We start from the raw sequence: 26,759 nt of genomic DNA, 5'->3' as shown, positions 1-26,759 counted from the left end.
GTGAACCAACAGAAGGGAGACCTTTCTCTCTGTCTCTCACTGTCTGTAACTCTACTTGTCAAATAAAAAACAAAAAAAAGTCAGTAACCATCATTAGTGGGAGTTAGCAGGTGCCTGGGGTCACGAGGCTGATAGTTGACTGAACTGGATTCAGCTGTTTCCACTATTCCACAGTGCCTTACTTTCTTAGAAGCATTTTTCTTAAAAATCTGATTATGCACAGAATGAGTCAGTATCATCTATACAATACAAAATATTATTTAAGGCTTTTTAAATTTATGTTTTAAGTGAATTTTATCATCTTCCCCCCTCCACATACAATGAAAAATTTCCCTAATTGTAAAGCATAGTGTGTCCAAAATAGTTACCACAGTGTAAAAACAAAGTATGTGGGGGGAGGGGCAGCATTGTGGGTCAGCCATGGCTTGCAATGTGAGCGTCCCATAGTCCCATAGCAGAGTGGGGGGTTCCTTTCCACCTGCTGTGCTTCTGATTCTGCTTCCTCCTAGTGCACCTGAGAAGTCAGTGCAAAGTACTACAAACACCGGGGTCCCTGATCCCCCACTGGGAGACCAGGATGGAATTCCTGGCTCCTGGCTTTGGCTTGGCCTGGACTTGCCTATTGTAGCCATTTGGGGAGTGACCCAGCAGATGGAAGACTGATTTCTGTCTTGTTCTCGCTCTCTCTTTTTGTCTCTGTTCTCTCCATCTCTCTGCTTTTCAAATAAGCAAATAAATCATAAAAAAAAATCCCACCGAAGTATGAGAATAGTGAAAGGACAATTCCAATTCAAATGGGATTTTTTCAATTTCGCATGAGTCAGGAGTGACAGCAGCAGATGCAATCTATTATTTTTATGTTCCCAGTCAGGTACGCTCCTATATATTCTTACATTCCTGAAATTCCCAAGTAGGAACCATTTCAAGGTCAGTAATTTTTTAAGTTTTATTTATTTCCCTCAGACAATAATAGCTGTTGCACCTATCAATTGCTCAGATCTCTGAATTTCAATTTTCTTTGTGTCATTCTGCAAATTTCCATTTAATGCCTGCAAATTCTTTATCTAAGGAGGTCACAGTGACCTGCATTAACTCTAATTTTCTGCTGACATCTGCCTCCCTATTTATAAACAAAAAGTACAAGTTAGTAAGCCACTGCTTTGTTGTTAAGTAGCACATTTAAAGACAGCAAAATATAGCTTGAAGCACACGGCGACAGCGTACTTAAACGTAAAATTCCATTGCTTATCTCAAAGCATTTCTAGTGACACACTAAAAAAAGTGCTTTGGGCTGCAGACATGAAGAGGCAGCTTTGTGGTACATCCTGCACATGAAATGATGGTTATCACAACAAAGAAGTCCTGGAGATGCCCACGTGATGTGCTTTCCTAACACAAATTCACAGGAGACAAAGGTGACCCATCTGTGAACCTGCCTATGAGAAAGTCAAACAAATAAAGCTTATAAGCTAATACGCAGATGTCTAGGAAACACAACACAGTTTTCTTTTGGAAATTAAAAGGGATTTCCCATGTGGTGCTGCTTCTTAGTGTTACACACTGCCGGACTATACAGGCTACTGCACTGAAAATGTAAAAGGGAAGTTAACCCAAAATCTGTCTCTGCACCTGAAGTTTCTGGGAGTCGCAAAATTAGGTTGATATGTTTCTTTTTAAATATTAAATCCTCCCAAGAAGCAAGCACAACAAATATACTGATGAACTTTTCAGTATATTATATTAAATACCTTCTAAAATCACTTTTTCTCTTTGAAAACATACCAGTCAACAACTGGCTTAATGTGTGTGTGTGTGTGTGCTTGTCTACTAGGTGGAAGGTATTATTTATTTATTTTGAGGATGGGCAGGAGTGAAGGGGAGAGATTGAGGGGAAAGAGAGAGAGAGACGAGACAGAGAAAGACAGAGAGAGATCCCATCCACTAGTTCACTCCTCAAATGCCTGAAGTAGCTGACAGCTGGGCTGGATGGGGCCATGAGCCAGGAATGCAACCCACAGCTCCCAGGCAGGTGGCAGGAACCCAGTTCATGAGTCACTCCTGCTGACTGCCAGCGTCTGCATTGGAGGGAAGCTGGAGAAGGAGCCAGGAATCAAACCCAGGCACTCTGATGTAGGAGGCTGGCATCTTAACCGCTAAGCTAAACACATTCCCTGGGCATCGTTTCTTTAATACTTTATAAGGAACTAACTTTTCTGTAAGGAAGATATTCACATAAACAAAGTTCCCATCTCTCATTAAAACCGTTTTCCTACATCTCAGTCTCGGATGAGCACCTCCTACTCTTGCAGATTACTCCCTGGAGTGTCTAGGTTCCAAGACTCTATTAACCTTTTCAGAACCTGGGTCCACTGCTGATCCCACCGTGTTTCCAAATGCAACCCCCTCTTTAGCTTGCTCCCTCCCCTTCTACTCAGCTTGGGCTGCACTCACCCTGACCTCAACCTGCTTCTCACACCTGCTAGCCAGAACAGAACAATAAACACACATTCCTGCAAATTCTACCTTGTTAGGAAAAAGTGAAACAAAAGGAAAACAAGGACACAATGAGAGTAATGAACAGAGGTGAGAAATAAAAGGAATTAAAATAACAAGGCGTCCAGTAATAGTAGCAGAGCACTAAACCCCACAGTTTACTGCTTTGCATTTTTGGACATTTATTCACTCATGTCTACCTTCCTCCATGCCTCAGGAAGTTGTCATTTTTCTCTCAAGGTTATATTTGTGTACTTCTCCTATCTTGATAAATTTTACCAGGTTTAGACCCTTATATATTTTTGATACCTAAATTATATTCTTAAAATGTATTTAATCAAAGTTGGCATCCACTAGTAAAATTACATGGTACTCTTCCCTTAGACAATTGCGTGGATGAATCGTTTTAACAGCTTTCTTCACACTGAGCCTTTTAGAAGCAAGGTTGTGGTTTCAGCATACTCACGCTGTCTGAGTTTAGATTCCTCCTCTGTGGAGAGAGCCAATAGCAAGTTCACCTCATGGGTTTGCAATGAAGAAATAATATCAAAAGAACAATGGCCTACATTAAGCATAGGATAAATGACAAGTAACGCTATGATCATTTATACATCAAGAGTGAATCTCAGTACTGGTATTTGGTGCATTTAGTACATCTGCATCCCATGGTGTTGGATTTGAGTCTTGGCTCCGCTTCCAATTTCAGCTTCCAGCTAATGCATACCCTGGGAGGTAGCAGGTTAAGGATAAAGCTTGTGGCTCCTGGCTTCAGATCAGCCCAGCTCCAGCCTTTTGGGGAGTGAACCAGAGGATGGAAGATCTCTCTCTGCCTTTCCTTCTCTTTGTCCATCTTTACCGCTCAAATAAAGAAATATTTTTTTAAAAAATACATAAATTAATTACATCAATACATACCTACTAATTGTAGGGTATAAAAATAAAAAAGAACCATCACAGAAACCCTCTTACCAAGTCAAAAGCATCAATAATGAGTTTTCAGTACTTGATATTTTATGACACAGACATTTGTGTGCATATGTGCTTGCGTGCATATGCTTGTGCATTTGCATACATGTGAGAATTTACACACATGTGCAAAATATTAGAATAACTTTACGGTATGTACTACAAACTGCAATTTTCACTTAATGTATGATGTGCATCTTTTCACACAAATAAATACAAATTTACATCATCCACTTTAATTGCTGCAAATCACTTTGCCTTTTACATCAATGAGAAACCAATCGACAATGAATTCATGAATTTGTTTATTTTATAAAAAGCATTTCAGTGGTCATCCTTACATATGCATCTGTCTATTTTCTAACTTTACCCAAGATGCCTATTCACTCGTGAATTTGGTCATCTACACAGGAAAATTCGTATTTTAGTAGCTGCAGGTAGGGGTTCTGAGACACATGTGGCATGGAAGGTGAGTCGCAATCCTGGGTGATGTTAGACGAATTCTTCAACGGACACTTCTAGAATCATGAAGTGATAGCATAAAAACCACAGCTAGGGGCCAGCCCCATGGCGCAGTAGGTTAATCCTCCACCTGTGGCACCGGCATCCCATATGGGCGCCATTTCTAGTCCTGGTTGCCCCTCTTCCAATCCAGGCCTCTGCTATGGCCTGGGAAAGCAGTAGATGATGGAAGCCCTTGGGCCCCTGCACCCACATGGGAGACCGGGAAGAAGCTCCTGGCTCTTGGCTTCGGATCAGCACAGCTCCAGCTGTTGCAGCCATTTGGGGAGTGAACCAACAGAAGGAAGATTTTTCTCTCTGTCTCTCCCTCTCACCGTCTGTAACTCTACCTGTCAAATAAATAAATAAAATTAAAACACACACACACACAGCTAGGCAGGTGTGAGGTGGGTGCTTTCTTCCATGGAAGCTTACTCTATACACAATGACCTGTCATTCTGCTTGGCTGGCATCTGAATTGCTTTCCTTTCATCAGTTCTTCTTTTTTTTTGGCAGGCAGAGTTAGACAGTGAGAGAGAGAGACAGAGAGAAAGGTCTTCCTTCTGTTGGTTCACCCCCTAAGTGGCCGCTATGGCTGGCACATTGCTGCCGGTGCGCCAGGAGCCAGGTGCTTCTCCTGGTCTCCCATGGGGTGCAGGGCCCAAGGACTTGGGCCATCCTCTACTGCACTCCCGGGCCACAGCAGAGAGCTGGACTGGAAGAGGAGCAACCGGGAGAGGACCAGCGCCCCAACAGGGACTAGAACCTGGGGTGCCGGTGCCACAGGTGGAGGATTAACCAAGTGAGCCATGGCACCGGCCTCATCAGTTCTTTTTTAAAAATTAGTTTTTAAAAAACAAATAAATAGATAGATACATCTTTCTTTATTTGATTGGCTGAGTGCCAGAGAGGGACACACATACACACACACAGAGATACCTTCTATCCACTGGTTCACTTCGCAAATAGCTACCAAAGCCCATAGCTGGGGCAGGCAAAAGCCAAAGGCCTGAAACTACATCTGTGGGTAGCAGGGGCCCAAGTACCAAGTACGTGCACCATCATCTGCTGCTCCCCAGGTCCATCAGCAAGAAACTGGATCGGAAGTAGAGTAACTGGGACTCAAAGCGGGAGTCTGATACAGGATGCCAGCAACACAAGCTGCAGTTTAACCACCTAGACCATAAAAATGGAGGCCCCCCTTTCATTAACTCTTAATGAACATTTTCAATTCTGTTTCCCCAACCTATGGAAGCCACGTCTGCTGTTCTGTAGTTGCAGTGGGTAAATACACCCTACTCCAGGGTCATTACGGAGAGAAGCCTCAGCTTCCCCTGCCAGTTCACTCCCTTGAAGGTTTTCTCTTCATTTAGATTCTTGTGACACCTCTTTTCTTTTGTCTTAGCTGATCTATGTATTTAATTAAATGTTTATTGCATTTTACTTGGGACTTGATTTTAGGTATGTGAAATTGCATGATTTTTTAGTGCATAGAATTAGCTGTATTTTTGGAGACAGAAAGTCTGTATAATTTGGTAATCAAAAAAAGGGGTCATTTTTATTTAAGAAGAAAGAATCTTAATTTGCTCCATCTGTGTTCAAAACAAAATTCAAGCTCTTGACCCCTTTTAGCTATTTCCATTCTCCTGCCCCCATTCCCAAAACCACTGCTTTAAAATGGAGGAATTCTGTAATTTCTTCTGTGCCTTTTTCTGTTGGAACTCATTTAACGACCTCTACAAATGCAATTTTTTAAAAAGGTGGAGTAGAAAGAGCCCTGTATTAGTTTCCCAGGGTTACTGTAACAAATGACTGCAAATTGGTGGTTCAGAGCAACAGAAGTCATTCCTGCAGAGCTCCATAGGCTGGAGGTGCTAAGTCCAGGAGGCGGCTGGGCTGGTTCCTCTGAAGGCTGTGGGAGCTCTGGGTGGAGGCCATGCGCGGTATTCTTTGGCTTTAGCTGAATCTTCCCCATCCCAAATGGCTTTCCCCTTTCCAGCTCTCCTGAGTGTCTCTGTATTCAAATCTCCCCCTCCTTTCTCATATAAGGATACTAGTCATTGCACTTCGGGCTGACACTAATTGACTATCACCTCATTTTGACTTGATTCTGTCTGCAAGCACCTTATTGCTGAATAAGGCCACATTCATGGATCCTGGGAGTTGAACATGTAATTCTGGGGAATACAATTCAACCCAATACAAGTTCTGTTTATCAAATGACTATTTTGTGCTAACAGAGCGCTTCGTTTGAAGACTTCTTTGTTAGCTGTTTCAGATTAATTTTTTTACAGATATATGGATATATAAGGGACAAGTTGGCAAAAAATACACATAGTCTTGAAGACAATTGCACTATTAATAGTCACTGCTTGAAACACTGCCTAGAAAGTTTAAACAACAAACTTACACTAACGGAGTCTTTTTAGTGTATTGAGATGGGTTGCTACTTTAAGAGGCATAGTCAGTATTTCTTAAATTCTCATTCAACACTTCAAATGAAGGTGCTTTTTTCTGCATATAAATAGTCAAAACCATTTTTCTGCTTTGAAGGTTTCTAAAAGTCTGGCACCCAATTATAGATGGCTTGATTTCATAGGAAAGCACAATTCTGTGTAACAGCAGCATATGGTAAAACTTTGTAGTGACACATCAAAGGTAATATCCTCTATATAAATTCCGGAAATGGAGCGAAAGTACATTTTGTTAATGTACCAAAATAAGGAATGATGATGATGCCTCACATCAACCGTTTCCCAGCTGACACTAAGTGTTTAATTGTTCATAAAACTTAAAAAATGGCTTGTACATTCATACATGTATAATAGCTCTAAAATTACTTTCTGGAGCCTGGTTGACTTTGGGGGCAATATACTTGGTTGGCTTAGAGAGGGGCACGTGGGTGAGCTCGGTTTCAGTGTGCGATGACAGGAGGACCAGCAGAGGCAGTCCAGCCCGAGGGCCTCGTGGTGGGTGTGATGGGATGAGGTCAGCACTGACACTGGTCATAGCTCCTTTTACTGTTTGCAAAGTTGAGATGCAAGAAGACAAATTAGCACTAGGTGAAACTTTAAAGTAAACCATTATGGTTGATGAAAGAAAAATATTTTGAGGTTATGTACTAGATTTGTTTTCTCAGGCCATTAATTTCTAGAATTTAACAGTCTTTAGTGAGTGAGCAAACCAGTATACATCAGTATTTTACCTGTTACACTCAGCTGTATACATGTAAATCAACTGCTCATCAAGCTATATATTTGCTTGTCAAGGCAAACTCATTTCTCTGTTGTTCTCAATGTCACAAATCCAAGACCCTTTCCATGGAATGCTGTAATAAGCAAACTCATCCTATGTTGAATCAGTTAAACTTGGTTATGATTTCGGTGCCTGGGTAGGGACTAAAGTTGCTGTTTCACCGACATCATTATACATCAGAGCCTGGACGCTGCAATGCAATCAAGTTGTATCCAACTTTGCTGAAAATTATTTCTGTGACTTGTTTTTTGTCATACCAACGTGACAAAATCATGCCCAAATTTTCGCCTTTCTCTGAAGGGAGGAAGGAACCTCCACTGTGACACAGCCTTGACTAAACAAGTTCAGAGTCAGTGAACTCAAGGGACTTCCATAGCCTAGACAGCTCACAACAGCAAGAGTCTCGGGTGATTGCTGACGTCACAAACAAGAGTGCCAATTGTTAAATCAACACGGGAGTCACTGGGTACTTGCTCCCCACATAGGATCTCTGTCCTTAATGTGTTTTACTATGAAACTTTAAAACACTACTAATCGAACAATACCCTATACCTTGTGCGGTTGTGTGAATGCAGCCTGTTGAAATCCTTGTTTAGTATATACTAAGTTGATCTTCAGTATACGAAGGTAATTGAAAATGAAACTCGATAAAGGGTGGGATGGGAGAGGGAGAGGGGAGGGTCGCGGGAGGGAGGGAGGTTGGGGGGGAGCCACAACAATACAAAAGTTGTACTTTGTAAATTCACATTTATGAAATAAAAAATAAATAAAAAAATCATGCCCAAATTTTATAAAGATAACTTAATCTTTTATGATAGGGTGCAACTTAAAATTTGTTATTTTTCTTCCACGTTAGTCTGTGAAGAGCATTAGAAATTCTAAATTTCATTGCGCTGTCATTGCTACACTAGCATTGCACTTCCTCTAAAGAATCCACTTCAAAATCCCAACATATTTCAGATCACATAAGGCCACTACATTATGTTTTTAATGATTTCTTCCACATTTCTTAGCAGGAAAGATAAGAAGCAGATGCTTACAATCAGCAATTCTATCCCACAGCGACTGAGACAGCTTAAAATACACTTTGTTCCAACTTCCTCCAAGTTGCACTCTGTATTGAACAACCAATAAACAGAAGTGTTGCCCATTATGTTCAAAGTAATTCACCACTTGTAAAAGTGCTGCACTGACATCACTCGAAACCAAAGTACTACATTTACTCAGAGACCACATAGCTCCGGGCAGCAGTTAATAAATATTTTTTCTACTTCCACACCCTTCTTTGGCTTAGATGCAATAAAATTGAGTTCCTCTTTTGTCCTGGATTTATACCAGCTGTTCTATTTGGGTCACATAAATCGTGTCTGCAACAACTTAAAGTCCTATTTGACTACACAACTGGTTAACATTAAAAGCCATTAGTTATTTTACATTCTGGCTTTTATTAAATCAGCTCTATTTCCACAATGGAACTGTTACATGAGGAACCCTGTCATGATTCTCAAGCAGATAATGAACCTCAAATAAAAAATCCATAAAATTCAAAGGATTTCTTGGAAAGTAAATCTGAATGCTTTAAAAAAAACAAGTGAAAGTATTTCTGGTGAAGTAACACATAACACACACATCTATGATATGTTGCCAAAGAGTTCATGGATTTCAACAATTTTTGCATGAAATAAACTTTTCTTTTGATTCCTTTTTCCACAAACCTTTTCAAGTACCCTTGTGTGGGCACGTGTGTGTGTGTGAATGTATAGTCTCTATTATAATGTCATTGTATAACATCTAGACTTCACAGTAGGCTCTATTTATTTAAGTTCAAATACACAATTGTTGTGTACTGTTTAAAGTTTTAACATGAATGTAAAACAAATTAATTTCTAAAATGTTTAGACTCTGCACAGGTTAGAGTCAACATAGGTTTTTTGCATATATTTGCTAAGAAGGATCTTATCAAACACATACAACAAAAAGAAAATGACAAATCCATGAGGTGACAGATATGTTAATTTTCTTGGTTATATGTACATCAAAACACCAAGTTGTACAAATTATATAAATTCAATTTGTCCATTATACCACAGTGAGGCTGAATGACCAAGAGTGAAATTGCTGGGTTGTATGGTGCATGTTGAATTTCATAAGCAACCAAACAACTGTCTGTAGTGATTGCACCACTCTTCATTCTCATCAGCAGAGTATAACCTACAGTTTCCCCTTAATTCTGATCAGCAACCCATAAGCACTTATATGCACTGGGTGGTTTTGTTATTAAAAATAAACATTTTACCTCATTGTGACTTCAATTTGTACTTCCTGATGACTGGCTTACTCAAAAAAGTGGAAAACACATAGGCACACAATCACATATTCATAATTCCACATAAATATAAATAAAACAGAATATATACTGGGTGTTCTATTAATTTTATTTATTTTTTTATTTTTTTTGACAGGCAGAGTGGACAGTGAGAGAGAGAGACAGAGAGAAAGGTCTTCCTTTTCCCGTTGGTTCACCCTCCAATGGCTGCCGCGGTTGGCGTGCTGCGGCTGGCGCACAGTGCTGATCCGATGGCAGGAGCCAGGTGCTTCTCCTGGTCTCCCATGGGGTGCAGGGCCCAAGCACTTGGGCCATCCTCTACTGCACTCCCGGGCCATAGCAGAGAGCTGGCTTGGAAGAGAGGCAACCAGGACAGAATCCGGTGCCCAAACCGGGACTAGAACCTGGTGAGCCGGCGCCACAAGGCGGAGTATTAGCCTGTTGAGCCACGGCGCCGGCTAATTTTATTTTCTTATATTTTTTCTTCTCCGCTTGTTCTTCCCCCCATCTTCCTTTTCCATTGATCTCATAATTTACTTTCCATCTCCCTTCATCCTAGGTAATACTTGTTAAAACTCTTCTCTCTCTCTCTCTCTCTCTCTCTCTCTCTCTCTATATATATATATATATATATATATATTCTCTTGGTTATTTTGTAGAAAGAACTGAACTTCACATAAATCTTGAGATTTATTAAAAATTATTTCCGGTGACTACATAAGATTGCATGATAAAAGTAGACCATAATTTGTTCAGTTATTCACTTGATAGGCATTCACCTCTGATTTTTGCCTTTATACATAGTGTACCTTACTCTATATCCTCATGTGCTATTATGTATGTTTATATGGGACATATACCCAGAGAGCTCACTGAACCAAGGGTATGCATACTCATTAAATAGGACTTGTCAGTTTTCTTGAAAAAATAATTGAAATAATTCACATTCCACTAGCAATTTTTACATGTCTTACATTTTTGGCTCCATATTCACTGGAAATAAATATTATGACTCCATTTCTAGTTATAGAAAAGCTTTTTTTTTATTGTGGTAAGCACACTAAACACAGCACCTATCATCTCAACAAATGTTATGGAGGATACATCATTGTTGACTACAGGTGCAGTATTCTATCTATCACAGACTTCTAGAGCTTGTCTTGCTTAACAGAAGCTTTACCTGTTAGTAACTCCTAATTTCCCCTTCTCAGCCTGACAATCATCATTCCACCTTTGATTCATGACTTTGCAGTATCTGTCTTTTTATGACTGGCTTATTTTTCTTAGTAGGATGTTGTCAAACTGTATGTTGCTGCACATTGCAGAATTTCCTTCTTCTTTAACACTGGCTAATATTCCATTGTATGCATCTACCACATGTGATGGACATTTTGGTTCTTTCCACATCGTGCCTACTGTGAACAGTGCTGCAATAAGCATGGGGATGAAGGTATTGTTCAAAATCTAAGTTAGGTACTTTTGAATAAATATTCAGAAGATGGTTGCTGGATCATATGGGAGCTCTATTTGTAGCTTTTTTGAAGAACCTCTGTACTGTTTTCCACAGCAGTAGCAACAGTTTACATTCCCAAGAATAATGTACAAAGATTCCAATTTATTCACAGCCTCACCAGAATTTCTTGTCTTTTTTAAAGTAAGATATATGCTAAAGTTTTGTAAATTTTTCTTAACTTTCTATTTCACTGTAAGAGTCTATTTTTAAAAGGAATTTACTAATACATTAGATTCTCAGGGTCACAGTAAATGCATGATAATTACTACAACACAATTCTCATGTTAATGTGATCTTAATACAAAGACAACAGAGTCAATGTAGCTCAGTTACAATTCTAAGAATATAATGTACTCCCCTCCCTCCTTTCCTCTTCCTTTCTTCTTTCCTTCCTTTCTCCCTTCCTTCCTTTCATATTTTTTGAGATAACATATTTAAACTTTAAAATATGGGTTTCTCATCACTCCTTGGCAATTTCTTTGAGTATTTAATAATCTGTATATTGTCTCCTTGACACAACATTTTCCTAGTAGATAAAGTTTTATCAACAGAAATGGACTACTGAGAAGTCACAGCTATCCTTAAAAAAAAACTGCATGAAAAGATAATAAACTTTCTTGTTTGTGAATTACAAGTTCCTTCTTTTTGCCATCAGGATGTGACATGAAGTTGACAATTAAAAAGGCATGCCATTTTTCAAAGAATTTAATTACTAGCTTCAAGCAGATTGCTATATTTACACGTGAAAAGTGGTTTTAAAAAGCAAATACTTCCAGCTAACTAAGTTAAACTACTTGAAAATTCTTTGTTACAAATGACAATAAGAGCTTTCTTCTATTTTTATATTTGGATTTAGCTTCAGCCACATCATCAGGAAATTCTCTTTGAAAATTAACAGCATTTTCTGTTCATGAAGATCCCCTCATTTCTCAAAAGTCCTATGAAACCATCATTAAAAATCTTCAAATTTCAGACTTGTGGATTTCTACTGTGAGTGTAAAATCCAGGCAAGATAAGAAGCAGTCTTAAGTCGATTCTTTGCATTCAAGAAATCTTTTAAAATTTGATAGAACTTTATCTTTTATGGTTATACTGATGCTAGTTCTTTAATTAGAAGCATTTCAAATGAACGTTTTTTTCACTTGTAATGGAAAGATTCAAAGTCCTAGATGTGGAAATTCTCTGGTTATCTTAAAAATAACTGACAGCACTCAGCTTAAATCATATATTCAAAGATTTGACTCTGATTTAGTGAGATCACTGCTTGTCAGTTTCAATTCAGTTTCATTCTGAATGATGAATTTAATACCTATATTTTGAAATTTTTTAAGTTAAAATACAATTATGGTCCCATTTCTCTATAAATGTTTTTCTCTTGAAAATAAAACAGTATAACAATTTAACTTCAGAAGTATTTTCCCTAAAGCTATGCTTCACTCACACATCCATCTCAGCTCCATATTTTTGACTCAACAAAAAGTGAATAAAGTTGTCTATAGACCTCCTCGTTTTAGGCTACAAACTCTATGGGAGAGACCAACATGGTAGCATCAGCTGTGAGACAGAGGTATGATTGAAGCAGTATTTCAACTGCAGGTTTCACACCATTCACACACCAGTAACAAATGTCTAGAGAGCACTCCCTGTAGGTCAGGAAAGCAGAGTAGTGGGCTCAGGGGCATCGATGTCAGTTTTCTGCTGTATGAATCTGCTGAGAAAGACGCCCTCTTATGACCACTGCCATTGCCAGGCAGGTGTGTGGTGGGTTCCTCAGCAGCATCAGGACGACTGTGTCAAAGCTGGCAACAGAGCATTGTTCTAGAGTGACCCTGAAGAGGGTTCCCATTCTCCAACCTTCGGCTAAATCTCTTGTTTTGAATAACAGGACCCTCATCTTGCAACTTCAAATCTGGTTCTTCACTGAAAAAGTGCTTTTGACACTGTAAAAGTATCTGATACTTTGTATCAACCCACTGAATGGTAGCAGTGATTTTAGTATTGTGATGTCTATTGTTAAGAAGTGATACATATCAGTTCATCAATCTGAAATCATACAGAGGTAAGCCAATGTAAAAGTATAAACTTTTTGATAACAGTTATTCTAAGATTCATTCTTTGCTTATTAATTTTAAATATATCCTTTATAATGCACTGCATTTCCATTATACTTGAGACTTGTTCACTGATTTTTTTTTAATGTAACTTACACAATAATTTTTAATCAGACAGAGATATATAGAGAATTCCCATTTGCTGGTTCACTCTCTACACACTTGCAGCAGTTGGACTGGGAGCCAGAACCTAAAGCCAGGTCTTCAACGTGGGTGGCAGTGACCCAATTGCTTGAGCCATGACCATTGCCTATCAGAGGTATGCATTGGCAGGAAGCTGGAAAAGGGAATCAAACACAGGTAGTTGATGTGGTACGTGGGCATCTTAAACACTAGCCAAACGTGCCCACCCCTTCCCCACCTTAATTTTTAAACACAAACTTCTTATTTTGGTATCATTTTAAAGATTTATTTCAAAGATAATCCAGAGTTCTCACATAGCCCATGCCCATGTCCCCAATATCAGCGTCCTACATTAATGTGGTGGATTAGTCAAAATTAGTAAGTTATATTAGCATGTTCTTACTAATTAATAAACATGATTTATTAATACTGCCTCAGTTTTTACTGGTGCCCTTTGTTCTGGTCCAGGATTCCATTGGGAACCACACTGGATCCATTCATCATCTCCTTAGTCTCCTCGTGGCTGTGAGTTTCTCAGACTTTCCTTGTTTTTCATGAGCTTGAGAGTTTTCAGGGACACTGGTCAGGTATTTGGTAGAACGCTCCTCAACTGAAATTAGATGTTTTTCTTATGATGCCATGGGGGCTGTGGGCTTTTGGGAAGAAGACCGCATTTGTAAAAGTGCCATTTTTATTATACCATGTGAACAGCAGATTCTGTCCACTTGTCACTGTGGATATTGACCTTGGTAACTTGGCTGCAGTCCTGTCTTTCAGTTTTCTCCACTGTGGTCATTCTATCCTCCCCTACCCACTTCTATCCTATTCTCTTTGAAAGGAAGTCACTATGAACAGCCCACATCTGAGGAGCTATGGGGCCCCACGTTTTTGAGAGCAGAGTATCTATATGCATTATTTAGAGTTCTCTGCATGAGAGATTAGTATATTCTCTCTCATTTATTTATTTATTCAACCAATCTTTATATCATCATGCACTCATGCTTTTGTTTTAATAAGTTGGTGTAATCACTTACTGTTTTATTTTGTTGCCTGAACTAAATCCAGTGTTGCCCACTGGAAGCGCCTTTGTGCCCCTGACAACCTTTCCCCTGAGTACGTCTTCACTTTCTGCCACTACAGGACCCTGAATTCAACTTGTGTGTTTCATGTCCCAGTGCTAGAACGAGGCATTTCTTCAACAGACCTGATTCCTGTTATTAGAAAAAATTATCTGATGCTAGGTGTACTTGGGAATTCTATTTTAAAATTCTAAATTTGTATGACCTTCCTATAAATTTTAAAGATGCACCTGTGAGGCTGACCTGGTGAGGAGTGTGTTCTGTTTGTGCTAAGCTATCTGCACAGAGGGGGTGCTGTGATGCAGCACCAGGACTGAGGGTTTTGGGGATGTCTCGGCTGTGTCACATTCACTCTCTGCGCACTAAGGTCCTCTGTTGTGCACAGGTCAGCAGTCCTCAAATCACACTTATAATTTCAAGGCAGCGCTCACTTACACGCACTGCTTGAGAGTTTCCGAATTACTACGTCAGCAGAGGCAAACATCTCTGAAGTGAATTCTTAGAAAGAGGTGAACACAAGCTCAACTCCAGTGTCTAAAAATATCTATTTAATGCCTATTAAAATGTCTTTAATTATACATACATAAATAAAAACTTTGTTTTCCATTGACCCATTGGGATAGACCTTGTGGCCTGTCCTATGGCCTGTGACACATAATCTCAGGACAAATGAGCTACGAAAGTGTTATAAAGCAGCGAACAAACTTAGAAAAAATTGCTTATGCATATTTTCCCCAACTTCCTACAACACACAAATTTAATGGGTTCATTCTCATAGGCTTTGTAATATTCTCAACTACAGGTAATCTGAAAACTCTTTGGAAGTTAAGTGAATACTAGATTATGACAACTTAAATCAGAAAGGTCATAAAATTACATTAGACAGTGTTACTGCTGTAATATGAGATTCAAGATTATAATCATCCTTTTTTATAAAAAGAGGAATGAAATAATGTCATTTGCAATAAGACTAACAGAACTGGATATCAATATGTAAAGTGAGACATGTCCAGCACAGGAAGACAAGCATTGTACGGTCTCACTCACATGTGGAAACTAACAAAGTAGATTCCTTAGAGGTTGAGACTCTTAACGCTGGTTACCAGAGGCTGGGGAGAGGAGGACGGGAAAGCTTAACTAACAGACACTGAATCACACTTAGATGGGAGTAGGAAGCTGCAGCGATCTCCTGTACAACAGGATGATTACAGAAATGATAATAGTGTATTTTTGAAGGAGGCCACCTCAGGAGCCTGGAGCAGGTGGGAGAAACCGACAGCTGCCATGCCTTCCTGGGCTCACCTGCAGAGGAAACAGAAGCCTGGCCCAAAAGAAATGGGCAGCACCAAGGACTTCTATACAAGGATTTTTTTTTTTCTTTGCATGCTTGAGCTGACTCAGTGTGGGTTCTATATTCTGGTGATGTGCAGTCGTATTCTAGTGATTTTCAAGGGCCAGCATCTGAGGAAAATCACTTAGAATTTCTGTCATTCCATGTCTGAGTCTAGCAGGTGGGTTCTGTCTTTTGCCACGTCTGTGCTTTGTACGCTGTGTTCCTGACTCACTGGGTGGGAACTGTAGCATAAGCCATGTCCTGGCCACTTGGTGAGTCTGGTTTCTAAAGCACTCCAGTGTATGTCTGACAAGCACTCCATTTGCAAACAGAGCATAAACAAAAAGGCCTTTCTCATTCACCTTGCCCTCCTCCTCCCATCCCCAGCTTGGAAGTTGTGTGGAGGAGCCTCCGGCCAGACAAAGGCGTCCTCCTTCTGCTTCATGGATGATGGCACAGGGGCAGGTGGCACCTGGCCTTCTCCCTACCCATCCCCATCCCAGCTCAACCACTCACTTCCACACCACAGTGTGGCCTGTTTCCTGGAACGTTGTTGTATAGAGAATGGAATTTGCTGGAAACTTTTCTACATCCTTGCCCTCCCCCCAACAAGGGCAAAAGGAGCCTGGATGGGAAGTGGCGTCAGATTCAGTTCCTCTCCAAGGAATGCTGGCCAAGGACCACTGCACGGCCAGTACTTATCCCGAGGGACCCACAGGGTCTCCTTGCTATTGGCATGGGAACAGTCCTTAGTGGGGCCCCAAGGAGGGGTTTACTGAATATTTTGCTTGGCAGATGTCGGGGCTTGGTGATGCAGTAGCTGGTTTCCCAGAAAGCGAAAGGTGACAGTCTCAGCTTTTCTGGGAAGTGACCCTTGGTTTCCAGTAGCAGCGCAGCAGGACTGAGCCCTCTGTCAAGCAGCCAGCATAGCAGGAGAGGATGTGGGGGCAAAGCACCCAGATTACTGAGCAGGGAGGAGAGAGGGACATGGGTTGAGTGGCAGCTCCCGCACCTGCCCTGGCTTCTGAAGGATATCACACCACTGTGGAATCCTTTTCATAATGGGACACTCATAATGGCTTAAAACAATACATGCATAATTGACTCTGTGTGGGATGGCAGCATGGGTCACTTGACAAATATATATGTAAAGTATGCATTCTGTATATTGCAGTGGGTGTGAAGATAATATTTTAATATTTGTACAAAGTTTAATTTTAATTGTTTTATGTATATAACTTCATTTCTAAATAATAAAGTTTTATAAAAAATCAAAGAAAAAGCTGGAAGAAAGGATTTTGAGCATGTAGAAGTTTGTGATGTTAAAAGTAAAAAAAATGTCATCAGATTGGAAAAAACGATATATTGAAACATTGTTTCTAAACAAATATTAATTTTAAATTGATATTTTCCCAGACACCTAAATAAGATTTTCTGAAATAACAGACTCTACTATTACTTATACATCTACACCATTTCTCAGATCAGTTTCAAAAACATAAAACAACAGTGAAGAATTAAAAATCAAAATGGTAACAATAATTATCTTTTCCGAAAAACCAATTTTTTGATTGATATTGGTTTTGGTAAGAATAATTATTTAAAAACTCTGGGGGAAAATAAAGTAGGTCAACAGTTTTCAAACAGTGAAAAAGAAGACAGAAGTAATTTTGAATAATAATAAGTTATGTCAGCAAGGTTGGTATAGGTTCAATTAAAAATGGGGATTTATATCACCAATTAATAAATTTTTATGCACTCCCAAAAGTCAATTTTTTTAAACTTTTATTTAGTAAATATAAATTTCTAAAGTACAGTTTATGGATTACAATGGCTTCCCCTCCCCCCCATAACTTCCCTCCCACCCGCAACCCTTCCATCTCCCACTCCCTCTCCCATTCCATTCACATCAAGATTCATTTTCAATTATCTTTATATACAGAAGATCAATTTAGTATATATTAAGTAAAGGTTTCATCAGTTTGCACCCACACAGAACATAAAGTGTAAAATACTGTTTGAGTACTAGTTATAGCATTAATTCACATTGAACAACACATTAAGGGCAGAGATCCCACATGAGGAGTAAGTACACAGTGACTCCTGTTGTCCACTTAACAATTTGACACTCTTATTTATGGCGTCAGTAATCACCCTAGGCTCTAGTCATGAGTTGCCAAGGCTATGGAGGCCTTTTGAGTTTGCCAACTTCAACCTTATTTAGACAAGCTCATAGTCAAAGTGGAAGTTCTCTCCTCCCTTCAGAGAAAGGTACCTCCTTCTTTGATGGCCCATTCTTTCTTCTGGGATCTCACTCGAGGAGATCTTTCATTTAGGTGGTTGGTTTTTTTTTTTTTTTTTTTTTTTGCCACAGTGTCTTGGTGCATGAAATACTCTCTTGGGCTTTTCAGCCGGATCTGAATGCCTGAATGGCTGATTCTGAGGCCAGAGTGCTGTTTAGGACATCTGCCATTCTATGAGTCTGCTATGTATCCCGCTTCCCATGTTGGATGGTTCTCTCCCTTTTTTATTCTAGCAGTTAGTATTTGCAGACATTAGTCTTGTTTATGTGATCCCTTTGACTCTTAGCCCTATCAGTATGATCAATTGCGAACTGAAATTGATCACTTGGACTAGTGAGATGGCATTGGTACATGCCACCTTGGTGGGATGGTATTGAAATCCCCTGGCACATTTCTAACTCCACCATTTGGGGAAAGTCTGATTGAGCATGTCCCAAATTGTACATCTCCTCCCTCTCTTATTCCCACTCTTATATTTAACAGAGATCCCAAAAGTCAATTTCAAACAAAGGAAGAAGTCAAGCATGGCAAGTGAACAGAGATGTGCCAGAAAGACTGGTGGATAAAGGCATTCAAGGAAAGAAAAAGACTGATAAATTCCAATTCAGTGTAGAAAAACCTTAGATAAGTACAGGTGAGGATATGTAAGCAGTTTTAGCTAGGCAAAGTGACATTATCAGTTTTAGAATAACAAAAATTATACTAGTTATACTATGCTCTTCAATTTATAAAACCAGAGGTTATATTTTCTTTTTAGAAATGCTGAATAAAGTTTCTTCAAAAGATTTCACTATAATTTAAATTAACATCTTTTTTTTTTTTTGACAGGCAGAGTGGACAGTGAGAGAGAGACAGAGAGAAAGGTCTTCCTTTGCCGTTGGTTCACCCTCCAATGGCCGCTGCGGCCGGCGCACCACGCTGATCCGATGGCAGGAGCCAGGTGCTTCTTCTGGTCTCCCATGGGGTGCAGGGCCCAAGGACTTGGGCCATCCTCCACTGCACTCCCTGGCCACAGCAGAGAGCTGGCCAGGAAGAGGGGCAACCGGGACAGGATCGGTGCCCCGACCGGGACTAGAACCCGGTGTGCCGGCGCTGCAAGGCGGAGGATTAGCCTAGTGAGCCGCGGCGCCGGCCTAAATTAACATCTTTTAAACCCCTAGTACTTTTTTACTAACATCCATTATGAAATAAATGCACAACTTTATTGACCAAAATCTTTAAAAAGTGATAAAAGCAATCAATACACTACATAGCACAGATGCCAACATAAAGACAAACACTGCAAATTTCAACTATAAGCTGCTCGCATCTCAACAATACCAGGGTTCTTGTGAACTGGATGCTAAAACTCACTGTGAAATGTATTTACTTGTAGTACTGAGAAAATGCAAAAGCAACCAATTACTTAAAGTCCTATGTTGCGATGTCTGGAGACTTGAGTTGTGCTCTGTCACACTTTTGCATGGCAGCACACTGCCCTACCATGTAAATATCACAGCTACACTCAGAACACAACTCACACACTCAGCCCTAACAACATCTCCTAAGTATTGCTGACTGAATTCTCAAAGGTGCTACAGCAGCCTCCAGAGGCCTCTGTCCACCTGGGAGCAAAACTCAGACACAGACAGATAATAACAAGCACCAAAGACATTCTGTAGAAATTGATATGCTAAATTTCTTCTGCAGCACCTCCTCATTACCATATGCCACCCCATTCAGTAGTGATGTTGATCCATCTGGGCCACTGTGTCAGAAGCAACCCAATTTCCTCAAGCAGTAGATGGGCCTATAATTGCTTACCTGACTCACAGGCAAATGTCTTAGACGTTTCATCATGAAAGATAATTGCCACTGCATGCTTCTTTGTCTCTCGAGGCAGTCTGGTTATATTTTTGATGTTGTGCAGTTCAGTTACCTTAAAAGAAAAAAATAATATTTGCTTAGTGTATACCATGGCCTCTCTACTGGATGCTTCAACAAATCAGCACAGTCTTAAGCCACTTTCCAATTGATATTTGTACTCATTTCTAATTAACTCTGGTAGAAATCAATAAAGATGGAAAGAAAATATCTTCCATTACACTATCAGTTTTGGCCGCAGATTATATTGTTTGCTGCATTTTGAAACAGTGTAAAAATTAAGTAGGATAGATCCATAGACTCTATTTTATTAAAATTGTATCCCCAAAAACAATAGCAGTCATGGCTACGGAGCAGATTCTAATTAACTATCTGTTGATTCTCAATTAGACTGAGTGTCTCGTTCTCTGTTAACTCCCCTGTATCACGCTTATTCCTGGTAGGATTATAACCATGAAGCAGCTGGTACCAGTGGTCTACTGAAAGCTCATTCTCCAAGTTTGGAGTTATTAAACAGAAGTGATGGGCTTACTCCCCAGAAAACTCAATCAGCGCTCACAGACCCAACTGTCAGGTTTCCCACCAAAGTCCATGCATGACTCAAGGAATCACATTAACAGTGCTTTACTCATTTGACAATTAATAAATATTTAGGCAACTTACATATTGTAGCTTGTTATCTCTTTATTGTTACAAGTTCTTCCACTATAATGTATGTACCTTTTATTGTTTCTCATAGTCAACAGAAATGGGCAAATGTTTATTTCCTCAACTGATTTGCAAATACAACATTGCAATAGTAGTGTATGAGGTTTTTTTCTAACTCATTTCCCAGCATGCAAAATTTTGGTTTTGTTTCTCATATATGATATTTATTATTTATAGATCAATGTTGTTAGCAGAAAGCAGGAAGGATTAACAGGAATATAATAAGCAGGCCATTAATCTGCTCTTGTTTGGCATCCTATGATATCATATATATGATCCTATGATAGCTTATGATAAACTTGCTGTTTTTATAAAGGTATTTCTTTGAAAGGCAGAGTTACAGAGAGAGATGGAGAGACAGAGAAAAACAGAGAGAGGGAGAGCTTCATCTGCTGGTTCATTACCCAAACGGCTGCAATGCCCATGGCTGGCCAGGCCAAAGCCAGGAGCCGGGAGCTCCATCTGGGTCTCATCAGTGGGTGGCAGGGGCCCACAGACACACAAATAGGGAGATGTTCAAGTCTTATTTAAGAGGTATAGAATTTGCACAATACAAAATGCACATCTTCCTGTGTACTTTCAATCATCTTTAGATTACTAGTAACATCTAATAAATTGGAAATGCTATTGTTTAGGGAATAATAGCAAGAAAAAAGTCTCCATGTGTTCAGAACAGGTATGATTTTTTACAGATATTTTCATTCCAGTGTTGGTTGAATCTGAAGATGTGAAAGTTACAGATTCAGAGGGTCAACTGCATCTATCTATCTATCTATCTATCTATCATCTGTCTACAACAATCTGTCTCTGTTGATATATACACATATTTACATATATTCACTAAGGATTCAATCATGTTTAATGTGGTAAGAATATAGTAATTATATATATATATATACATATATATATATTTAACATTGTAATATGTGATTTAAATAGTGACCTCCTCTAATAAAAATGCACACAAACCCAAAATCATAGGCAAGGAAAACAAGTTAAAGCTATAATGGAAACAAGCAAGGGTATGTGTCGGAATAGAGACTAAAGACAGTTGGTAAAAGCCTCTTCTCAAAGGAAAACTACACCTCATCAAGTTTTTTTTTTTTTTTTAATTACACTTAATGCTCATTATTCATGATTTCCACGTGTGCAAATTGATCCACTTGCTAAAATTCATTTAGAACTCCCAAATCAATACTTATGGTACTCTTTCAGTCATTGGCAGGCACATGTGCAGAAAGGTGAAGAATGCTGTCTCCAGACATTCGCGTCACTGGTGGAAGGTGAACAGGGAGAATCTCTTGTCTTCTTATTTCAGTTGTCCTTTCCACGGACCAGTGTCCTTTCCATGCTCTGCTTAGGGTCATGTTTTTCACATTTTGTGATTTTTTTGTTGGTGAGTTCACTTTTCAAAATGTCTTTGATGTGCAGTGCTGAAGTGCTGTCCAGTGTTCCTAAATACAAGGGGGTTGCAATACTCCTCCTAGAGGGATGAGCAATTGGCCTGATTTAATCTTATGGTTGGGAACCTGCATCCATGTTGGAGTGCTTGAATTGCACCTGCCTCTGTCTGCTGATTCCAGATTCCTGCTAATGTGCACCCCGGAGGCAGCAGGTGAGGAATCAAATCGCCGGTTCCCTTCCACCACTTGGAAAACCAGGATTGAATTCCAAGCTCCTGGCTTTGGCTCGGCTCGGCTCAGCCCAGCCCAGCAATTGTGGTCATCTGGGGAGTGAAATAGAGTATGGAAGTAGAGTCTGTTGGCCTGTCTGTCTGTCTTTGTAACTCTTCTCTCTACCTTTCAAGTAAAAATAAAATAAATCATGTTAGATCAGCCTTAATTAGCATGAGTTATAATGTGGCTTATCTCAAGTGCAATGTTAATAAATCAACAAAATATATTAAATCAGATATCTTGAAACAGAAACACACAATACATACAAAACAAAACTAGGAATTAATCAATTGACTAAATTGCTGTGACTAAGAGGTGGACAGGAACCTAAACCTGTATCTCTCTCAAGGGCATTAATTTATTATTTGCTAATTCAGTGTTTGCCAAGATTTTATAGAGCATAACCACCATGAATAGTAAGAACTGACTGTATTCCTTAGTGATCATTCCAGAGCTTATCATAAACATTTTAATAGAATCAACTTCAGGTTGAAGACACTGATTTAAATATAATAGATACTGAAATGTCATTTTTACATAGCTCTTAAACTCTTTTGTCATTTTTGTTTGTGCATATATAAATGTTATAACAGTATTTTTTAAATTTTTAATTAATTCATTTGAGAGGCAGACAAAGAGAGAGAAAGAGAATGGTAGAGAAAGATCTCCAGTTCATTGGTTCACTAGCCAGTGACCACAATGGCTGGGGCCACACTTGATCTTAGCCAAAAGGCCGAGAAGCAATAGAACAAGGAACTAAATCCAAATTTCTCATGTGGATGACAAAACCAAACTACCTGACACAGTGTCTGTATCAGCAGGAAGCTTGGGTCAGTGGCTTGATTTGGGCATTGAAACCAGGCAATCTGATGTGGGAACTGGACTAGGCCAAACACTCATCCTGATATAATTATTAAATAATATTATTGTATATAAGAAACTCAGAGAAAGAAAGGAGAGCTAGTAAATGTTTATTGTGTTTCTTATATTAGCCATTCATTTATTTTTTTATTTTTGACAGGCAGAGTTAGACAGTGAGAGAGAGAAAGGCAGAGAGAAAGGTCTTCCTTTTTCCGTTGGTTCACCCCCTAAGTGGCTGCTATGGCCGGTGTGTTGCGGCCAGCGTGCTGCGCTGATCCGAAGCCAGGAGCCAGGTGCTTTCTCCTGGTCTCCCATGCGGGTGCAGGGCCCAAGGACCTGGGCCATTCTCCACTGCACTCCGGGGCCACAGCAGAGAGTTGGACTGGAAGAGGAGCAACCAGGACAGAATCTGGCGCCCTGACTGGGACTAGAACCTGGGGTGCTGGTGCCGCAGGTGGAGGATTAGTCTAGTGAGCCATGGTGCCGGCCTAGCCATTTATTTTTAATTTCTGGACTCTCTGGTTGTTCCTAAGGATTTGAGCTACTATCTCCAGTTATTTCCTTAGCCTGATACAGTTTTGCCTTGCCCACTTTTGTGCTGTTATTGGTAAATCTATTTGAGTTCTAGATGCTATAAACCCAATAGTATATTAAACACAAATTATTATGCAGCTGACTTTAAAATCAGTTAAAGGAAGAAGTACGCATTTATACTCACTTTGATAATGTCAAAATTAACTTTACTGCTGTTCTTTGCTTTTTTGGCTTGACTAGGATCATGTTCTTTCTGTAGTATCTCTTGTAAGACAACTCTGTTAGCCCCAGCCTCCCTCTGCTTTCCCTGTTTGGAGAAGTCTTTACCTCACCTTTTATTTTGAGAAATAGCTTTGCTGGCAATAAGATTTCTGGTTGGCTTTTTATTCTTTAAGAATTTTCAATAAATTTTCCACTTCCTCTGGTCTCTAGTATTTCTGATGAGACATCAGATTTTAATCTTCGTAGTGTTTTTTTGCATGTGAAGAGTGATTTTTCTTCTGCTGCTGTGAAACTATCCTATTTCTCTCTTACTTTCAGCTAATTTCCTGTTCTGTAGCTGGGCATCACTTTGCATTTATCCAACTTGGAGTTCATGGAGCTTTCTGGAAGTGAGATGACAGAGGTTAGGTTTTCCTCTCTCCATGACCACACCCAACTGTTGAGCTCCTCCACCTGCAGGCTGATTGTTATGCTTTTAAAGAAATGATTTATTTTATTTATTTGAAAGGTGATGTTTCAGAGGAAGAGAGAGACAGAGAGAGAGAGAGAGAGAGAGTGAGCGAGCTCAAGAGAGCACTAGCTCTTCCATCAGCTGGTTCACTCCCCAAGTGGCCACAGTGGCCTGGGCTGGGGCAGACAAAAGACAGGAGCCAGGAGCTTCTTCTGGGTCTCCCACATAGGTGCCAGAGACCCAAGCACTTGGGGCATCCTCTGCTGCTTTGCCAGGTGCATAGACAGGGAACTGGATCAGAAGTGGAGCAGCTGGTACACAAACTGGCACACATATGGGATGTCCACCTCACCGGCTGAGGCTTAACCCGCTACAACACAAATGATCCCATCCAATTTGGGCTCTTTTACTGTCATAGTAATGAGGTCACTGTTTGAGACTTTTTCTGAATGCAGATGTTTCTTTCCCAGGGTCTCCCTAGCAAAGTGGCTGACCTCTGGTGCAACTCACATTTCCAACAAATCTGCCATTTCCTCCCAAGACTGCCTCATAGCCTCCGTGGTTCTTGCTAGTGCTCTAAGGCTTAATCTTTCTCCTAGATCGTTGCATATGGACTCAGTTTATTCAGACAAAGATTTAGAGCTCCATGTTTTGTGTTCTGATTCATTCTCTCAGGGCAAAATCTCTAAGCCGAGTCTCTGGGGCTGAGGTTCCAGACAATGATGTGCAGGCTTCTGACTTTGGGAGTTGAGCACTGGGGAGAGGGCGGGTGCCTCAGTCTCAGGTCCTCCCGACTTGCCTCTCCCAGTGTGGAACTTGAGCCTTAGCAGCTGGGCAGCGGACAAAGGTTTCAGTGGTGCCCCGCTGAATCCCCTGAGTGAGGGCCCAACAGAAGGGAGACCTGCACTTGAATGAAACTTGCTCTAAGAAGCAGGTATTTGGGGACAGAATGGGAAATGCTGGAGTTCTCTTCCTCCTGAGAGGACAGATCTCTCTCTGTACACAGGCAGGGTGGGAGACTGTCTTCCCCATTCCCTCAGTATGGAATGAAGCCTCTGGTTTTTTGCAACAGAAAGGTTTTCAGAATACCTTGTCACATTACCCAAAAACAGAAGATTAGAAAGGAAGATTTAGATTTTTAAGCTGTATGAAGTCACTTTTAGTTGTTTTATGTCATTTATAATCTCATTATTATTGTAAACACTGAGGTTTTGGTTATTATAAATAGCCATAAAATTGCTTGCAAAATGGTATATTCTCTATATTTTTTCTCCTTAATATGTCAAATATTGGAAAAGGTATGTTAAATTTTCCCCTCATGCTGTATTTTTGTCATTCTCCATGAATTCCCATTGAACAATTCTTATAATTAGATAGTTAATGATTTGGTAAATGGAATAACAAATTTTCAATTTTAAGATATTTAATTTGTTGCAATATATACTTACTCTGTCACTCCAAACTTTTATTCACAAAACAATACACTACAGTTACTCATTTGCAAACATGTACATACAAAAGTATTAGAGTTAATAGGATGGGATAGATAAATGTCTGAAATTCAGATTCTGCTTTGTTTTTGAAGATGGGACCTCTGATATTGATTAAGATAAGAGAACACAGAAGTGGTTAAAAATGGTAAACTCATGGCCAAAAATTGTATCCATGTCATGTAAAATAAAATCTGCAAAGTAAAATAAATGGACACGGTTTTATGGGGTTGATGTTGATCATCAAAAATTGCTTTCAAAAATCTTTAGTGGCCTAGACTTCTAGCCTCATAACAGAACCAGCCAATTACTTAGGGCTGCTGTCTTGGCTGAACTGAAGAGCCCTTTTATTCTCTGTCACACAGAAACTATACTTCTATCACATTTCTCAAAAGTTAGGTATAGGGGCAAGAGTTTATGATTAGGACTTAAACTGACCTGCCCACATTCTCAGCACAGAGTGCCTAATTCTGAGTCCCAGCCCCAGCTTCTGACTCCAGCTTTTGGCTCAGGCATGTCTTAGAAGACCTTAGGTAATGGCTCAAGTAACTGGGTCCCTGCTACCATGTGGGAGACCTGGATTAAGTTCTTGGCTCCTGCCTTCAGCCTAGCCCAGTTCCCGCCACTGCAGGCTTATGAGTGAACCAGAAGATGAGAGCCAGTATGTCTGTTTGTCTCTTTCTCTCCCCTGTTCTCTATTTGCTTCTCAAATACATAAATAGTTTTAAAAAGAAAAATAATTTTAATATTTGCTTTTCTCCTTACTTGTAATTATTTCACTTAAAATTATTATTAAAATTAAAATAGGTAACATGAAGATTTTAACTTAACTACAAAGAGGTTTGCTTCTTATATAAAAATACTTTTATGTAAATGTGTGTATTCCTCTCTGGCAATAATCTCTCTATCTATCTATTTTTCTACCTTCTTTCTGTCACCTATGTATCATCT

General features: G+C 39.7%; 1 protein-coding gene across 2 annotated transcripts in view; it reads right to left on the bottom strand.

The window, feature by feature from the left end:
• The window catches only part of DOK6 (docking protein 6), a 475,096-nt gene that overhangs the window by 272,639 nt on the left and 175,698 nt on the right, over window positions 1–26,759 (bottom strand). For both annotated transcript variants that reach the window (XM_062201788.1, XM_062201789.1), the window contains exon 3: window positions 19,807–19,921. In XM_062201788.1, coding sequence (XP_062057772.1) covers window positions 19,807–19,921 — 115 coding nt within the window. The remainder of the gene's footprint in view (window positions 1–19,806; window positions 19,922–26,759) is intronic.

Source organism: Lepus europaeus, chromosome 9, assembly GCF_033115175.1.
Source record: "Lepus europaeus isolate LE1 chromosome 9, mLepTim1.pri, whole genome shotgun sequence".
NCBI classification, from domain to species: Eukaryota; Metazoa; Chordata; class Mammalia; order Lagomorpha; family Leporidae; genus Lepus; species Lepus europaeus.
The sequence above is the reverse complement of the archived record's forward strand: the minus strand, read 5'-3'. Positions and strand labels throughout refer to the sequence as shown.